This window comes from Glandiceps talaboti, chromosome 21 (genome assembly GCF_964340395.1).
Source record: "Glandiceps talaboti chromosome 21, keGlaTala1.1, whole genome shotgun sequence".
In the NCBI taxonomy this organism is placed as follows: Eukaryota; Metazoa; Hemichordata; class Enteropneusta; family Spengelidae; genus Glandiceps; species Glandiceps talaboti.
This window is the reverse complement of record NC_135569.1, coordinates 10,255,072-10,274,478: the sequence shown is the minus strand read 5'-3', so window position 1 is coordinate 10,274,478 and position 19,407 is coordinate 10,255,072. Positions and strand designations below refer to the sequence as shown.

The 19,407-nt window shown below is 37.0% G+C and overlaps 2 protein-coding genes across 2 annotated transcripts in view; both read right to left on the bottom strand.

Annotated features, from left to right (window-relative positions):
- Window positions 1–18,284, bottom strand: part of LOC144451666 (glyceraldehyde-3-phosphate dehydrogenase-like) — a 43,549-nt gene extending 25,265 nt beyond the window's left edge. The window contains exon 1 of the mRNA XM_078142562.1: window positions 18,262–18,284. The gene's annotated coding sequence lies outside the window, so the exon portion shown is untranslated. The remainder of the gene's footprint in view (window positions 1–18,261) is intronic.
- Window positions 943–12,911, bottom strand: LOC144451869 (glyceraldehyde-3-phosphate dehydrogenase 2-like). The gene is made up of 9 exons (XM_078142784.1): window positions 12,880–12,911; window positions 10,417–10,513; window positions 9,293–9,399; window positions 8,595–8,807; window positions 7,104–7,242; window positions 4,636–4,730; window positions 3,988–4,153; window positions 2,232–2,329; window positions 943–1,217 (listed from the first exon to the last, which is right to left on the bottom strand). The coding sequence occupies exons 1-9, from the start codon at window positions 12,909–12,911 to the stop codon at window positions 1,142–1,144; spliced, it is 1,023 nt and encodes a 340-aa protein (XP_077998910.1). The 3' UTR covers window positions 943–1,141.
- Window positions 18,285–19,407: the final 1,123 nt, after the last annotated feature.

Here is a 19,407-nt window from a genome sequence, read left to right as displayed (position 1 = left end):
ATATTCTGGCCTTTGAGTGAGAAATGAGACAAATAAAATTGCACCTGCAAGGAGGTCCATAGACTATTAAATAAATATCAGACAATGTTATGTCTACTACAAGTTGAATGTTGTTGACAATTATGGACGACAGTGTTTTTGGTGATTCAAATTGCCTCAAAATTATTTTAGATCCCTAGTTTATTTCATTCATCATTAAAATTTTGCAGGGTTAAAGCTGTAAGACACTGGAATTACTTATAACCAACATCAAAAATCCTTTTTTGTTTTTTTGTGCATTTCCCAGTCATTATTTTTCCAAGATTTTGTGTAATTTCATAACAGTAGATTTTTTGTAAAATTGTGACTATGGTATAAAAGTACAATATTTTACCAGCTTTCTGTGTAAAATGTGTTTTATAGTGAGACATCATATGAAACCACTAACCACTTTATTACATCGCTAAAACGAAACTGCATAGTGAAGAGCTGAACAACTGAACCACTTCTACATGTTACCAAAATTAAAAAATTAAAAAACAGCGGAGCTATTCTGACCGATAGGTCGCTTGTCTCTTCTTGTTAACATGTGTTTCTAACAACTGATTAATGCAAAAAAAAAAGTGTTCAACAGTAGCTAGTGTCCATTCCATGGCATTGTCGTAAAGTGATTATTTGGATGAGATTAGTTGATTTTCCAGTTCCAAGATGCACTGCGTGAGAGGACGTCGCTTATGTTGTCACATTTCGTCAACCACTTTACAATATTTTTATATTTGGAAAACGAAGTGAACATTGACCAAGTGTATGTTTGTAACTACATTTTTTTTAAAGGGTGTAAAATATTTGTACAACAACAAACTTTTTATACATTTTACTTTTTTACAATTTATTGATTTACAAACATGGACTTAAGTCATTGATATTACTGTCAATCCTGACAAGGAACTGGAGAGCACTGACACCATCCATACAATCTCACCTAGAACTGTTGAAAAGACACCAAGCACACCATAATACTGGCAAGTTTCCGTTATGACTATACAAATGAATTTCTTACAGCGTGCATCATATGCTATTTAACAACTATTCAAACATCCCTGCTGACTTGTATCTTGTATTTCTTATGACACCTCAGCACTGCAAATCTTCGTTTATTTATTTATTTGTTGTCAACAGCATACATATGATTGATGAGATCAATGACACGGTGACTGTAACCATACTCATTGTCATACCTGTATTAAAAAGAAACATGGCTTGTAAACAGTGTAGAACGTTGCACCCAGCCTTTTTCAAAATGTGGGACATTGTGTTCTGGGTCTGTGTTCTGTCTTTGTACAGATAAGTGTTATATTGAATACAGTGTGAGTAATATCACCAAGTCTTGAGGTTTCAAAAGAGTTCAATACTCTCTATTGTAAAATTTAGTACTGTAACACGTAGCTTTTCACATTAGTCATAGAATTTTAAAACTAGAACATCTTTCAGACCCACATCAGGCACAGAAAATGTGTGAAATGACATAAAAACTTAGTCTATCCATGACTTTGAATCACAAGATCTGTCTCCACCCTGTCAGGCTCAATGAGTAAATCGTAAAGTGTACATTAGCATCCTGATGTGATAAATGCACCATATTTGGACATACCCCCCCAAAAATAAATAAATAAATAAAAAAAATAACAACAACAACAACAACAAATAAACAAACCCAAACATTTTCAATTGCTTTAATTATGAGCGTAGTATGTAGCCTATGCAGACTGATACTGTAAGATAGCCATCACAACTTGATTAATGTTTACACTCTCGTCAAAAAAACATTGTTTACAGTAATGGGTTATAAATGATCTTGACAAATGTCTTTGCAAGTTGTATTGTAACACCTACTACATTTCCTGTGTTGTGATCTGTTGACTCTGAGAAACACAAGTTTCTGAAGACAAACTTGCCACTCTTGCTCGTGCCAAAAAAAGGATTTAGAATGAACACATATGGTTTTCCTTGTTGCTGAGAGAGTGAGAATGTAGGTGTGTTACAAAACACATGTTGACTGATACATCAGTTTAATTCTCTTGGGTCTGTGGGTCACCCTAAAAGATTGTTTCCCTCAAGGCTTCGCCCTTGGCGAAAAGTCTGTGTTGGAGTGACCCTCAGTCCCTCTGGGAAACAGATGTATATATACTGTTGCCCCTGTAATCAGTCAACATGTGTATATTGTAACAGTGAGAAAATAAAATGTTACTTACCATGAGACCAACTTGACAAACTTGTCATTCAAAGCTATACCTGCATTAGCATCAAAGATACTTGAATGTGTATCACAACAGAAATCTTGAGATACAACCTGAAAAAATGAAGTGATAAGTTACTGGCTGGCACCATACAGTGTGGTTAACATCAAAGACATACACTATACGGTGTCTCCTACAATCAATAATCACTGACTGTGGTTTCTTTGTTTATACAAATTTAGATGTTTTGTACTATACCTTGTATACATACTGAGGGGTTTTTACACATGCAGTAAATGGAAAAGAACCACCTAAGGGAGCCGTCATTATTTACGGTTGGGGGGGGGGGTCACTTGAAAATTGGAGTTGGTCAGGGGGGGGGGGGGGGGGCTACCGAAACATGAGGGAAAGGTGGGGGGGGGGGGGGGGGGCTACACAACAATCTGTTTCGAAAAACTTGTGTACACAGTATCAGGATTATTTAACCTGTTACATAAAATGTAACTTTATTAACATTTTAAAACAAATAGAATCAACATTCCAGGGTTAGCATATATAGACAAGATTTACAGTTACATAGATCAACATTATGTAATTGGTGAATTATTCATGGAATACATTCGAAAGGGGTGTGTAGAGAAAACAGGAAAATTGTTTGACTTCTGTTCCAAACATGACTGGGTTGGACCTCCAATGCAGCAATGCCTGATCCAGTCAGACCAGTGCACTATATTAAGACGTCTCTGATACCCCAAATTGTAATGGGGAAATATGGAGTGACCAAGCTGCAACCATATCTGACATAGCTAAGACATTAGCTATGTCAGAAGAACATGACAAGATGTGTGTCCTCCATCTAGAGGCACTGCAGCAGACTGCAAAGATAAGATCGACGGACAGATTTAGGAAGAGGGAAGAGGAAGATGCTTTGACATATGAAATGTAAGATTGGTTGTCATTAACTCTCAGTGGAACACTTTCAAAACTCAAAGTTAAAGAATTGGACAAATACCTTGAAAGACATAACTTATCAAAGAAATGGAAAAAAGACGATAAAATGAAAGCCGTTATGGCTGACTGTCTTCGAAAGTTGTTGACAATGCAAAGCTTTCAAAAACAAAATATTGTGTTGAAAGTGGGCCAGATGACAGTGATGAAGATGATGTTGTAATGAGAGACCTTGACAGTGAGAGTGAGGAAAGTGACTGTGTCAGTCAGACTGAATAAGTTGTTGGGGGGGGGGGGGGGGGGGGGGGGTAGAAGAGCTGGCTTTTCCTCCCAATTTCTAAAGTCAGGTGGGGGGGTCATTGATTTTTTCCCTGCAGGATGGGGGGGGGGGGGGCAGTTGAATTTCCACTTCTTATCAACCAATTCCTCTGACCCCCCCCCCCCCCAATCGTAAATAATGATGGCTCCCTAAGTGATAAATGCAATTGTTTTATTGGTTTCAGGTGGAATTTTATTTGATCCCTGTTCTTCCTGAGAAGATCTTCTGAATCACCATTCTCAAGAAACCTGAAATACATGTAGAGATGTTGGGTATGAAGAAATTGTTCAGACTGTAAAGCCTAACCCCTACACAGAGATGCGCTGAATGAAACAACGTTTTTTCTATATAGTCATGCACCAAGCATATGCTTTGTATATACTAATATAGTTCTTTTCCTCTACAGTCCATTCAAATTCATAATATTAATCCTACAACATAAGCTATTTTCAAATCTTTGCGATCAAGATCATTTTATCTTGATATGTTTATATATCTACATACCTCATCTTCAGTGTAACCAAGAATACCCTTCAAACTAGGACTTTCAGAAGCTTTCTTTACACAGGCCTTGATTTCATCATATGATGCTCCTTTCTTAAGACGGACAGTTAAATCAACAACTGAGACATCAGGTATGGGGACACGGAAAGCCATACCAGTGAGTTTGCTGAAAACAAGATACACCAAATATCATCTCAAATCCTCCTTCAAAACAGAATACTTAGATTGTGAAAGGGAATGGATACCTTGAGAATTTACTTCAATAAAAACTTGGTTTTTAAAAAAATGAAATGCATTGGTTTCATGCATGTACTATGCTGGAAGTGACGTATGAAATTTGCTGGGCAACTTGTGTTAAATGTACTGATGACTGCTTCTATCACTGTTGTTAACTTAAGTTAAATTTATTACCATAATTTATGATAAATAATCTCTTCTCACTACTGTCAGGTGATAAAAAACTTCTTACACGTTCACAATGGATAGAGGGACTGTGACAATATGAATCATCACTATCAAGATTCAAAAATAAGAACCTTGGAGTGTTATTTTGCCATTTTTGGTCTATTAAAACCATTAACTGCTCTGATCTATTATCTTTTGAAGGTCCTACAAAGAAATACAAAATGTTAGTCTTGTCTCACATACCCATTAAGATCGGGAATAACTTTTCCGACAGCCTTTGCAGCACCAGTAGAAGCTGGGATAATATTCTGACCTGCACCACGACCATCACGCCATTTCTGTTCAGAAACAATAGAAAGATTTCACTTTTCAGAAGTCAACATACTAAAACAAAGTTGATAGAGTATCTTCTTTTTAATATCTGGAAAAGACTGGTCTTTGTACAATTTTGGAGATTATTTTTTGCTGCATAGTAAAAGTTACATGTATGGCCTTTCCAAAATTTGCCATGGTGGTGCTCTACTTCCTGTCTGTGTGTACCTTGGGGGTATACATGGTATAGGTTACTTGGTTACTCATAGAACCCTCCAGCTTTCCTTGATGTCTGAACAATATGAAAAACATCCTTGATTTACACTTCTACAGAACACTGAGGATAAAGCTCTTAAGAAACGGTAATGATACTCTAAATTTGAGCGAGGGCGCTATATTCTCAATTTCCTGTTTGCAGTCTGGAATGGCCTATTTTACTATGCTGAATCATAAGGAAAAAGATGTGAATTGACAATGCTCAATAAAAACTTGGAAAGAATAGTTCCTGGTCGGGACAACGCAATTTTAAAAATTTTGTTTGCAATTGTCAAACCTGTCACTCAGTTGACTATTTATGGCAGTTACTGTTCTTGTTATTTAGTATTTTACGACAAGTGTGTATGTGAGGCACATATATGTCATTTGTCTGTTCATGAAGGGCTCTGTAGCTGTTTTCACAGAAGGAGCAATGAATGTAGTAAGGGTTATTTTAAATTTGTGTTTCCCCCAGATCTGCAGACTGCATGGTCAGAACAAGCACATAAAAAAAATACTGCCAATGGTGTTGTAGCACAACTGTACAGTTTTTAAGAATGTTTATCCATATGCTAGTCCATGCTAACAATAGGTGTTCATTTGCTGAATCCAATTGCCTATCCAACCATGTTGCTATCTTTGAAATATACGCGATCATTTGGCTGTTGCTATGGGCGTGGTCTTGTTGCTAGGCAAATTTACATACATTTTTTGAATATTTATTCAATTGTCTATTAATCCCTGTTGTTATCTTCGCAATATGTGTGATCATTTGGCTGTTGCTATGGGTGTGGTCTTGTTCCTAGGCACATTTGCATACATTTTTTGAATGTTTATTCATTTGTCTATTAGTCCCCATTTCGGTCGCTTCGCATTACATGCGTGGGCATGGGCGCCAGTTCAGATGTAGAGGAGGCGATCAGGATAAAAACGTAAACATGTACCACGAACGTCAATTCTGGCAAAATAACGAAGGTAAAATAGCAATGAACGATTGGCCGACATCTACATCGGATTTTAATCAGATTGGATGACGTTCTGGCGTCCCCACGTGATTTTAGTTTAAATAGACTGGAGGTGGAGTCCTGGTTGGATATTTGCGTAGTCAAAACTGAATCAGCTGTACCAAATGAATATTAATGAGCGATGACGACAGCCTGTCAATTTGTGATGGATTACTACTGACGTGTCATTTGTGCTTCACTCACCATGGGGTTGAACCATATTTAACGCCTCAAGCAAGTGGATTGACTAGACTGGGATTGTAGTACGTAATACGGTCCCTGTCAGGACCTAGACTATAATATACCACGCTCAAGCCAAGTTATTGTCCTTGAACATCTTTGAACAAAAAACATGGATTATGTACTCTGGTCATTTTACGTCACGACTAAAGTGTGTCTATGTCACAGGTTTTGCAGTGCTCGAAATATGAAACGTTCCATATGGCCATTATGTTTCACTATTTTTCTTAAATTATGGTTGAGGAGGTATACTCAAGGTTTGTAACTACTCGTCTAGCAACTCATAGTGACAAGGCCCCTTAGGTCACTCGTATTTATATCTGAAGTAGCCGTGCATATCTATAAAGTGCCTTTCACAATGGATGTAGCACTACAATTACAACTGGTGACACCTGACCATGGACAAATGGAACCTGTTACAAACAGGAAAAGTAAACAACTGAATTGGATTAATAACACTTGGCACAGCATGTTGCAAATACAGAGACTTGTATTTTACATTCCATGGTTTGATAAGAACAGTTTTAAGGCCGTTCACGTTCACAAACAAATTTCCACTCCCCGTGGCACTTCATGTACACATAAAGAGGCCATAAAACTGTTCTTATCAAACCATGGTATGTAATATAAGTCTCTGCTGTTCCAACATGCTGTGCCAAGTGTTATTAATCCAATTGTTTACTTTCCCTGTTTGTAACAGGTTTCGTTTGTACATGGTCTCATGTGAGCAGTTTGTATTACTCCTGGCACTGTCCTATATTCATGTGATAAGTCCTGTACAACTCCAGCTCCCTGAAGTTCAAGTGTATACAATCAATTGAAAATATATGGTGTGAAAGTTTATATTTAAAAGTAGCTGCTAAATACTATCTAATAACCAAACCAAGAAAATTATCTTACTTTGGCACTTGGTCCATCAACAGTTTTTTGTATTGCATTAACAGCATGGATTGTACTCATAAGACCCTCTTCAATACCAAAGTTATCATGAATAACTTTAGCAATAGGTGCCAAGCAGTTTGTTGTACATGAAGCATTGCTATCAGTGGAAATGATAAACCAATACAAGTCATTTAAATTATCGCTTTTTCTCACTGGTATAGTGACTTGTAACACAACAATAAACCTGCACTAGTTGTAACTGGGGTATTATTTTTTTTGATCACATAACGGCAAACCAACAATATATTCATGAAAATTGTTAAAATGCCAATAATTAGCCACTGTAGTTGTTAATTAGAGGTTTATTTTATCTCAATCTGATATATATTTGCGTTTACTGTCGATTGTTCTTTTTTGAGTGCTTGTTACATACATCTGACGCAGCACCACAGGCGTTCCCGTATCAAATCTTGTACTCAAAAGTAGCCAATCAGAATTCGTCTTACAATATATACACTCAACGTTTGAAATTGAAAGGAAAGAGAACAACCACACACAATAACGATAAGATTGTTGTATGCCCTCTGTGCTTGTGCTCTTTTCGAACATAATGCTCTGATGTACTCCATATGTTTCGGCGTATTATGCATTCTCATCGGTTGAGTGAATTCACTCCGAGCTGAGATTTGGTACAGAAATACCTATGGTGTTGTGTCATCAACAACACAAAACATGGTGCCAATACACTTTGTGCTATTGTTGTTGTATTTGACAATAGGTTAGACACAATTCCTGGAGTAGCAATAGTTTAAATTTACAAATACTTCAAGCATTAATTTCCTCTCACTCATTATCTAACTAACACCCTTATGAATATGGTCCTATACAATCCCTTAACGTCTCCATTGATAACATAACTCTGCAATGAATACCCTAGCCTAGCTGCTAGATCTCGGGCTTTCTTCTGATATATCATAAGCAACTGAATGTCGCTTTATCGAGAGTGGAACACCAGACAGGCTTATAATCGCCCTCACTTCACCCAACCCTCAATCACCTTCACGGTGAGCAGAATATCCTGAGGGGTCTAGCAGCTGGACTATGAATACCCTAGCCTTTACTGTTTCTTGTATTACCTGTGGTGATAACTACAGTCTTAGTAACATTGACAGAGGGTACTTTTCTTGAACAGGTTTGTTTATCAATTAGTAGCATATACATGGACTGTTTTAAATCTACACTGGCTGCAACTGGGAAATTTTTGTTCATCAAATAACCAAAGAAATAGTCCCTAAAAATTGACCAATTAATAATAACAAGATATTGTATGGGTTAAATAGTGGTCAATATTATCTGTAGGTAGTGCAGTGGCAAGTTTAAATCTTCAGCGAAAGCTTAGATTTGAATCTGTCACAATGTTAAAATTGCACTATTTTGTAACTATAGTATCATTTTTTGATTAGACAATCACAAATAATCTAATTCACTATTAAAATAATTTAATCTCACCTGACAACGTTCATACTCTTCTCATACTTCTCCTCATTGACACCTACAACAAACATTGGAGCATCAACTGATGGTGCTGTGATAATCACTTTCTTGGCACCACCATCAAAGTGAGCTTTTGCCTTCAAGTTGTCTATGGTGGTGAAAACACCAGTTGACTCTACAATGTAATCAGCGCCATTTTCCTTCCACTTGATATTGTTTGGTTTCATTCTGTTGTAAATTAGAACATGTATTATATATAAGCACTTAGCAAAGTCCATTTCCTGGTTCAAAAAATGCATTTAATTGCACAAGGTGATGTTTCTTAGGGACGATCGCACAATGTCACACAAGCTCAATATATGAACTTCGTTCGTTTAAGGGGGGGGCCAATGCGATTGCTGAACTTCATTTTCGCTCTTCTAACCAAATTTCGAGAACTTTCACATCTTAACAAGTACCTTGCACCTTGTAGTGTTCACTTCCAAAATTTGTCCACCAGGGACTATAACTGGAAGGTTCTGACGAGAGTGGTGATGGGCATTTAGATGGACCTTATGGGGTGCTGGTTTCTAATATGTGGATTTTGAATGTCTCACAAAATTGAATGTCAACAGTGACGTTGTATGGGGAGATGTACAATAAATCTTGGAACAGGCCACAGGTCTATGAACAAACTCAAATAATAGGAAAAGATTGATGTTGTGTCTACTTACTCTTGGAAAACACTGATTTTATGTCCATTGACAATAAGCTTTCCATCTGCAGTCTTGACTTCCCCCTTGAATCTACCATGTGTGGAGTCATACTTGAACAAGTATACCTAGAGTACAAAATTATACAAAAATTCATCTTTTAGGTTCCATGCTTCTATTTATTCACTAAATCTGTTCCTTTTCTCATCAACTAGTTATAACAAGGGAGTTAAGGGTTCTAAAGCTGAGGTGTCAGTGGTCATTTTGTGGTAGGGGTGTACAGTAATATGATTAAAATCTGATACCTTTATTTACGTCTGTTTCCATCATTTTGTGTCGTTTGTTTTGTTCCGAGTGATTGCTGCCTTTCCACATCTGAACCTGTGTAATATACAATCGCGTTTGAATCTTACACTTTTGATTGGCCAATCAGGATGGGCGTTACGTTGGCAGCTGCACACCTTGGAGAAACTGAAGCGTGCTGATTGGTTGTGAAAATGGGGTAGTCTATTACACAGGTTCAGTTGTGGGAAGGCGGCGATCACTTGGAACAAAACAAATGACACAAAATGATGGAAATAGAGGTACATAAAGGCATAGTAGCCTCTTTCGTCACCACATCAGATTTTAATCAGATTGGGGTGTACACATAATCTGTTAACAACAGGAGAGTTTTAGAGCTGAGCTGTCAGTAGTCGTTTTGTGGTAGGGGTGTACACATAATCTGTTAACAACAGGAGAGTTTTAGAGCTGAGCTGTCAGTGGTGGTTTTGTGGTAGGGGTGTACACATAATCTGTTAACAACAGGAGAGTTCTAAAGCTGAGCTGTCTGGTCGTTTTGTGGTATGGGTGTACAAATAATTTGTTAACAACAGGAGAGTTCTAGAGCTGAGCTGTCTGGTCGTTTTGTGGTAGGGGTGTACACATAATCTGTTAACAACAGGAGAGTTCTAGATCTGAGCTGTCAGCGGACATTTTGTGGTAGGAGTGTACACATACAAGACGGCAGTTTAGTCGATCTTTTTACATATTTTTGGATACTAGTTTTCCAGTAATAAAAGCTTATATTATAATAAAAAAGTTTCTGGCCAAAATTTCCAGGTGTTCAGTAATTCCCCTTTGTAAGGCAATCTATAAATACTCACCATGTATTCCAAATCAATGAAGGGATCATTAATACAGTTCACTGTTGCACCTTTATCAAGTGCAGCACGAAGTACAAGACGTCCAATACGCCCAAATCTGTAAGATAACAAGAAAATAAATTAGCGTCAATGGTACTTTACCACAACTGTTTAATTTTTTGGTTTTTTAAATGCATATGAGAACTGGATGGTGAGAGATGCAGATGGTGAGAGAGAGAGAGAGAGAGAGAGAGAGAGAGAGAGAGAGAGAGAGAGAGAGAGAGAGAGAGAGAGAGAGAGAGAGAGAGAGAGAGAGAGAGAGAGAGAGAGAGAGACAGAGAGAGAGACAGAGACAGAGACAGAGAGAGATACAGAGAGAGAGAGAGAGAGAGAGGGAGAGAGATATCGAGTTCGAGAGATCAAGAGAGACAGACAGAGACAGACAGACAGAGACAGAGACAGAGACAGAGACAGAGACAGAGACAGAGAGAGAGAGAGAGTTCAGTTGTACTAAAAATCCAAAATAATTGTGCCAAATCCTCATCCATATGGCCATGGCATTGAAAGTAAAAAACAGTGAGTACCTTTACATTATGCAGTTAAAATTTCACCCCAAAAACACGTATAAGAGATTGGATTGATGGCATTGATTGACTATAGCATCTGACATTTGTACAAGGTTTGGTTGAAATCAGTCCATGCATATCAGAGATATACAAACACACTAATATAATGGCTATTTGACCTTGAAGATGGAGGTCAAGGTCAAAAGTCAATGTGCTATTAAAAAGCTCATGATTGATAACATGGGAGAAGACACTTGAATGAGGTCTATCTCTTAAACTTTAAGAGTTATTGGGCAAAGTGTGATTATTTATGACAAATATGGCCGCCATTTCGCTGATGTCGTAAGGGTTGTAAAACCAAGTGACGTGCATATGTCCTCTACAACATCTGACATTTGTATCACGTTTGGTTGAAATTGGCGCATGCATATTGGAAATACATATGGATATGGACGGGCGGACAGATGAATGGAGCCCAACATAGTTCTGTTGGCCTTTTAATACCCTTTGGGGGCTAAAAATTATATTGATGTTGGGGGCTGAAAATTTGGGTTGGTCTGGTAATGAGAAACAGAAAAAACAAGCCCTCGTAGATGACATAGTCCTTGCTGTTTGGGAGCTGTTGGTCCCTGTTTGGATTCTAACACTTGTCTGTGATAGGTGTAATCACAAATTGACATGCATATGTACCTAATGGTATACTGTTATACCAAGATCAACTGAAATTGATCTGCTCAGACATGTCTGCCAAATGGTTCCAGACATGAAAAAATCATAACAGAATGGCTGCCTACCAGTCATGTTGGATCATCATGACGGGAAGGCTCCAGCAAAACTTAGGACACTTGCTACCCGAATTTAGCAGGGCAAACTTGGGTAGCATTAAGTACAAGATTAGAGCTAGGCTTGATTGGTTTGTTGCTAATCCCCTGTATAATCTACCTGGTTGTGGCAGTTCACACATCAATTAATTGCTGACTTGGTACTAAGTTTTTTTTCATAAATTTTCCTTCAGGGTCTCTCCAAAACCGAAATAACAATACTGAAATGTATTTTATTGTTTCACGTACTATACATCTTTTAATTTTTCCGACAATTATGACAAGTATGATTCGACGTTGATTCTGCATGCGCATTGATATGTGCTCTCAATGCACTCCAACCCATACAGAATCTTTATTTTGGCCTTGAAATCAGTTTCAACACAAAGTTTCCAAAATTACATTGAAAATATTACTTTTTGAACTAGAGTTGGATCCACTCGAGGGATCGCAGGCCTTAGGCTATAGGACGTTTTGCTTGCCAGCTAGGCCACAAAATTGCTATATTGTCACCTATTTTTTAACATCTAAAATTTGATACAATGTCATAACTTTTCACCAGACTTGCATGACGCTGTCTGGATAAACATACAAGTACAGTGGACACGATCAACAGTTAACAAAGGTTTAATTTTTAGTCTGTAATTCGTCAGCTAAATTCGTCTGCGTCCACTAAAAACATTGAAAATGGGTGAAAATTTTTTTCAATGTCTTTAATTTTAACCTAGCTATATATTATAAATCAGCTATATATGTGTATTTTAAAATTAGAATTTGGCGATACTATGTCGTTTTATATTACGAATTTGGACTATGAATTCTACAACATGTTCATCATTAAGAACTCAAATATAAACATGGCTGACATGTGCATCGCACGTCCTGATTGGCCTTAGCCTTTATGTATGCCATAGTGTGTTGTCCTTGTACCAAGTTTGAGACAAATCGGTCCAGTCATTTCCGAGAAATGGCTCTGGACTGATGCACGGACGGAGCCCAATCTGTAAGTCCCCCCCCCCCCTCGAACTTCATTGGGCGTGGACTAAAAACGATAGGGTCACCCGAAACTCATCTTGTGCCCAGCCCTCTCCACTCACCCATTGATTCCAAGCTTTGGTTGATCTGCCATTATCGATATTTTGGATTACACGGATACAACAGTATTGAGGACAAGCTGAAGACAAAACAAACATTATATTAATTATTTCAAAGTTCACTTTCTAGTATATAAATGCACACACACACACACACACACACACACACACATACATACATACATACATACATACATACATACATACATATACACATACACACAATTTATTCTTTAACAATTTTAATTCGAGTTTCTTGTCCAAACACCTTCGAGTGTTATATGTATTTTGAATACTGTTTTTTTTTAATTTTTTTAATTTGTAGGTTTGTTCCCATCTTAAATCAAGAGATCTGTGAGATATTATATTGGTTGTCTCAGACTAAACATTGCTGGATTATATATGGTTATACAATGTATAACTTCAATTTTCAAATAGCAATGAAACTAATCCAGCTGCCAGCTGGTCTAATACTCTTGTATTTAATACCCATATATGGCATAGTAGGATGGCGTGATGTGTATTATTAATGTTTTTTTATTCCATAAGGCTACCAAGTAATTGTCCTTTCTCTGACATGTGACACTGCATTGTCTATTCATCTACCTTAGCCAATTAAACCCCAACACCCTATAAATAGCATGTGTAATTACCTGTACATAGAATTACTGAAACCAAATTATTAACGGCTTAAACCTGCAGAAGCAGTAACTGGGATTTTGTTAAACAGACAACCAACCAATTAGGGGAAAAAAACAATTGTGTTTCCAATAACATGGCCTCAGAAATCAGTGTAGGTTGGTTGGTTGGTTGGTTGGGATTTTATTTATTTTATCTTTATACCTTTTTTATTTTTCATTTTTGAAAAAATATTGCTTCAACCCAAAAACAAATGGAATGTCGGTGAGAGTACCCCACCCCTTGCAATACTTTGATGAATTATGTAGACATCACTGAGGAAAGCAAACAGAACGTCAGGGAAACAAGTTGGTCATCTTCTTGTTTAGGGTCTGTGATTTAAACTAGGGTTGGTCAGTTATTGGAAACACATTTTCTTGTATTTTGTCTGACTGAAAATTGTTTAAACACCAATAAATATGCATTGTACACATCAATAAGAGTTCTATTTTATCTATAAGTAGTGTTAGTAATAAGTTGAAATTGTGATTCACTGAGGTACTGATTAATGGGTGCAGATCCAAACTATACTATATACTACTGTGGCGGTCGGATGATATCCTAAGCTAAGTATATAGTGTTAGGTTGTTTTCCATTGTTTCCTACAGTAATTACGACGTGGAGTTTGACCGAGAGTAACACTGGAAGTCGGCTACACGGTAACCTTCAGCCACATCGGCAGGTCACATGGGGTATATTTTCCTGCTATTCCCAAACATGGAATACGGCCTCGAAACCTAAGTCTTATTTGTAGTTCATTAGCTTATTTTTGGCGGGGTTTTAGTGTATAAAAAGGGGAGAGTTTCCGAGATTTCGTTAGTCAACCTGGGGACTCACTGCACAATGCCACATAAGCTCAATAAGCGAACTTCGTCCATTTAGGGGGGGGGGGAGGGGGTTTGGCACCATGGTGATTGATGAACTTCATTTGTGCACTTCTAACCAAATTTCGAAAAATTTCAGGCCTTCAATGATAACAGCTTCTGTACTCACTACTGAGCTGTTAAGTTCACAAAAAATACTTCTAAATATGACAACATGCAGTGCTGGGATTCTGGTAATATTTTAATGTGTTTACCATCGTCTCAGTAAACAGGTTCATAAGGTTGGAAATTCATGTTCACAGCTACATTTTGTATCATGGTTTATATCATATATAAGCATGTGGTGTTGCACTTGTGAATGTTTGTTTAGGGGAGGGTTTTTTGTCCTAAACGAACGATATTCACTTATTGAGCTTATGCGACATTGTGCAATCACCCTCAGTTATCAATTTATTTTCTTAATTTTTACAACCAAAAACACTTTTTATTCTCCAAGAGTAATCTTAAAACAAATCACAAAGTTATTATAGTATTTACAGCACCCAACCAGTTCAAGTTTTTGCAATATATTACAGATTAAATTCAATTTCCATAGCTCTTTACTTTAACACTGACAGAACACAAAAATTGAAGAAAATAAAATGCAAATGAACGAAAAATGTCAATCTGTGTATATTAAATTTATCTTCTGATAACATCCAATTTCTAAAGATTGTAACTTTGATATTGTACGTAAAATTGTGATTCCATGTTAAAGTATCAACTTGTTGACAATACGATAAAGTAATTCATACTTTTATTCACTATAGTATACTGGTTATATTTTGCAAAGATGATTTAAAATTAAAACGAATGTGAAGATATACTGTTACTGATAATACATCTTCGAACAACATCATAGATTTAGCTATTATATTATATGATTTATAATTAGCATATACAGTTTTAATGAGGGTGGGGGAATGGTTTGAAAGAAGCCCATATAATATTTTTTCACACTAGGAAGCATGCCCACACATCACGACAATCCCACTTATGCATATATATAATTATTGCATCCGTTGTCTTGTGGTCATATGAACTTAAGAAAGCCGTTGAAAAAATGAGCGGATGAAATTATTATAATCATTGCATCCGTTGATGTGTAAGCTGTTGAAAAGTTGAATGGATGGATGAAATTATTATAAGTATTGCATCCTTTATGTCATATGAATTTAAGTAAGCTGTTGAAAATGTCGTGGAAGAAATAACAGCTCTGGTTTGCAAGAATGGTTATTTTAATTAGTTTATGGTTAGTTTACTCTTCTAAATGTTCCAACGTATTGATTAAATTGTCGACTATAGACACACTTTCAGTATAATATGAAAAGGAAAATATATACTGTATATATTTTCCTTTTCATATATTTTTACACCATCATCATAGTCTATGCAAGAAACCTTACACCTTGATTATAACTTATGACATCACAAACCAAATGTTTCTTTCCTCTTCTCTATTTCCCACCCAAAGTATAGATACAAAATTAAATGTCAGAAAGTAACACAGTTACTTACGAGTTTTCACGAAAACAGATGACTTGGTTGAAAATATATGAAATGATAGTTAATGAGGTTTGGCAATTATGTGCTATATAAACCCTGAATTAAGCTCCCTGAATTCTTATATGTAATTGCTAAAAACATGTTCACAGTTTACTTAAACAATAATGTACGCCCTCCCAGCCCATAATGGACGAAAGCAAACTTTGAACGACATAATGGGCGAGGCGACAGCCGAGCCCATTATGGAGTGCAAAGTTTGCTTGAGTCCGTTATGGACTGGGAGGGCATACATTATTGTTATTATTTTATAGTTTTGCCAATTCCAGTGAATTTGTAGCCCGAGAAACGCAAAACAACGTATAATATACACAGCGCTGAACATCGTCTGCCATGTTCGGCCCGGAAGCTGAATACTAATCCTAGCGACACACGTACGTACATAAGCTTGTATTGTTATGCTCGTTCCAGGGCTGCGATGCCCAATAACGGAGTACATTATCAGTAATAATGTACAGCGATGACGTCACAAAATTCACTGGAATTGGTAATGCTATAATATAATATAGTATAATATGTGATTGGCTGAAAAACAACATTCACAGCATTTTGTCAAAAAAATGTAATTTTTAAAAAAGTGTTCTGTGCATTTTATTGATTTGACAAATTGATTACAAATTTATATATTTACTCACATTCATAGAATGACAACTGTTGGTAACCCTAGCGACACCTCTTGACCTAACCTTGTAATGACTTTTTTCTGTGTAATCCTTAGCTTCGTAGCAACACTAGATATCAAATGACTGGTCAAGTGGAGGATCCAATGTATCAGTTTACTAGTGTCACTTGTGAGAAGGGTAAGCAGGTCTGCATGTCAAGCCCTAAACTGGTAAAGCCATAATTGTAATCTTAGTCGTTTTTCAGCTTTAAGCATCTATCACGACATGCTTTCTATGTAGTGCTATACCTACTCGCATTCATGGAATGACAACTGTTGGTAACCCTAGCGACAAAGCTGCATATGACTAGGAGGCTATACTATCTTAAGAATGCACATTTGCAACCAACCAACCAGACATTTCATGTCAAGATTTACAGACTTTGGACTTCTGTCTGACATAGTTCATTTTAAAAGGTTATCACATATTTTAGGTCGTTGACTATATATAAAACCTTAGTTTCTAGAAAGTCTATACAGCAGTATAATTCCCTAAACAGTGTGCCTCCATTCTTGCAAGCCAGAATTATTATTTCTACCACTACATTTTGAAATATAAAACAGTTTACAACTAGTACTTGGAACTTTCACAATTCTTGTTACTTGAAATAGACTTTTACCACCTAGGTGTGTCATAAAAATCACATGTAACACTGGGCAACACGATTGCCTATTTCATGAACTGGGTAAAGTTACCTACTAATTTCATGAATTCGGCAATTACACAGATTGGATGTTATATATAAACATTCAAAGGGGAGATGTGGAGTTTTTTAAGGCAATTTTCGACTATCTTGGCAAAGTGTTAGGCGTTAAAGTGTTTGGAACACAATCCTTGACTCTTCAAATTATAAACCTCGATCATGGTTTGTTTTTCCATTCATTTCAGTTCAACAAACTTAAATCTTGGGGTTAATAGCCAGCTATTAACTGGATATTAATGGCCAATAGTGGCAATTAATGCCTAATAGCGTGAATAGCTGTATAGCCAGCCCTGGAGAGAGCTAGGGGTTGATAGCTAATAGCCAGCCTATGGAGAAGGCTGAGGGGTTGATAGCTGGTAGGAGCGTAGTCCTGCTTACATGACGGTGCACGAGTCTGTATTACTGACTTGACTCTAAACAAGAGGGGGAGGGACAATTGTCAGAATCGAGTCCCGAATTCCTCCGTATGCAAGCAGGACTAGTAGGAGCGTGGCTACACGCTTCGCCAATTAAAAAAATTCTTTTTCAGAACTCGGAACGAAAATTATATTTCGGAGATAATTAAAGGTACTTCTGAAAACATGGTGGCAAAATTATTGATTACTTACCACGCTAATCACACAAAGAACAGTTACATGTAAATGCATGCACTTGATTCAAATGTAAATTTGATGGCCTCCTGTACTGTATTACATACATGAACGAAGTCGGTGGTGTCTGATGACGGGGCAAGCTAGCAGACGCATTTCGCGACTAAATTTGCAGGCAACATGCAACAGAAGTAGTAAGAGAAAGCATTTTAGTTTACATCATTTGGATACAAGCCCTTGCATATAGAATCTGTGTTTCTAGACTAAAAACCCCCAAAATCTTTTAGATAGAACGAACTTTCATGAACAAATGACACACCACTCACCAGGGTACGTACAGTTCCACAGTGGAGAAGACAGAGCATGCGCCTGGACCGACACTTTAGAAGACCGACACTTGAATTAGAAGACCGACACTTGAATTAGAATACCAATTTTTGAATTAGAAGACCGACACTTGAGTTAGAAGACCGACACTTGAACTAGAAGACCGATTTTTGAATTAGAAGACCAACACTTGAACTATACTAGAAGACCGACACTTGAGTTAGAATACCAATTTTTGAATTAGAAGACCGACACTTGAACTAGAAGACCGATTTTTGAATTAGAAGACCCGACACTTGAATTACTGAGGAGACCGATTTGTCGTCTTCGGCTACTTAAGATTAACGATTATACCATTACGAATTACTCGTATCATAATCATATATAAGACTATGAAAGAGAGATGGACAAAGAGAAGAGATGCACAAAGGGAAGATTTTAACGTTGACATATTTTCAAGTTATTGTTTCCCAACAATGAATAAAGTTTACACCATCAACCCATATATTTTCTGAATGGTTTTTCTCTCCTCTTAAATGCTATTGTATTTTCTGTTGTCTTTGACTGAAAGTGAGAGTTTGTTTAAGGTATGAATAGAGGTGTCTTGATTATCTCAAGGCGCCAATATAAATGCCTCAGAAGAGACCACCTGTCACCCGATTTTCCATTTATTTGGTGTTTTAGAATGTCCACTTCACACATAACAAAAGCATGTCTCACTTTTTTTCTGCCATCTGTCGTTCTTTTACAACATGCCTCGAAAGTTGACAAATTATAATGGGAAGCTTATTGACAAATTGTTCTCACTTAATCATCAATTTCACACGTAATAGATCGAACTTACAAATTCCGAGACAACCTTTGTAAGAACAATACCTAAGAAAGCACCAGCGAAAATTTCAATTGATTGCGAGGAAGTACTGTCGACACCGAGACTTAGAACTTTTCTGGGGGCTTGAAAATGTAGTAAAATTTGACTTGCAGAAGATTTCCCGGCATGTCATGCAATAAAAATATCACCAAGCAGTGGATAAAATGAGTCTTCAGTTATTCTAATTGTCCTTTTGATTAATACAAGTGTAGCATCGTAGAAACACAGCAAATCGAGGTCGTTCGACTGGAATGTGATACACAAGACCACATTG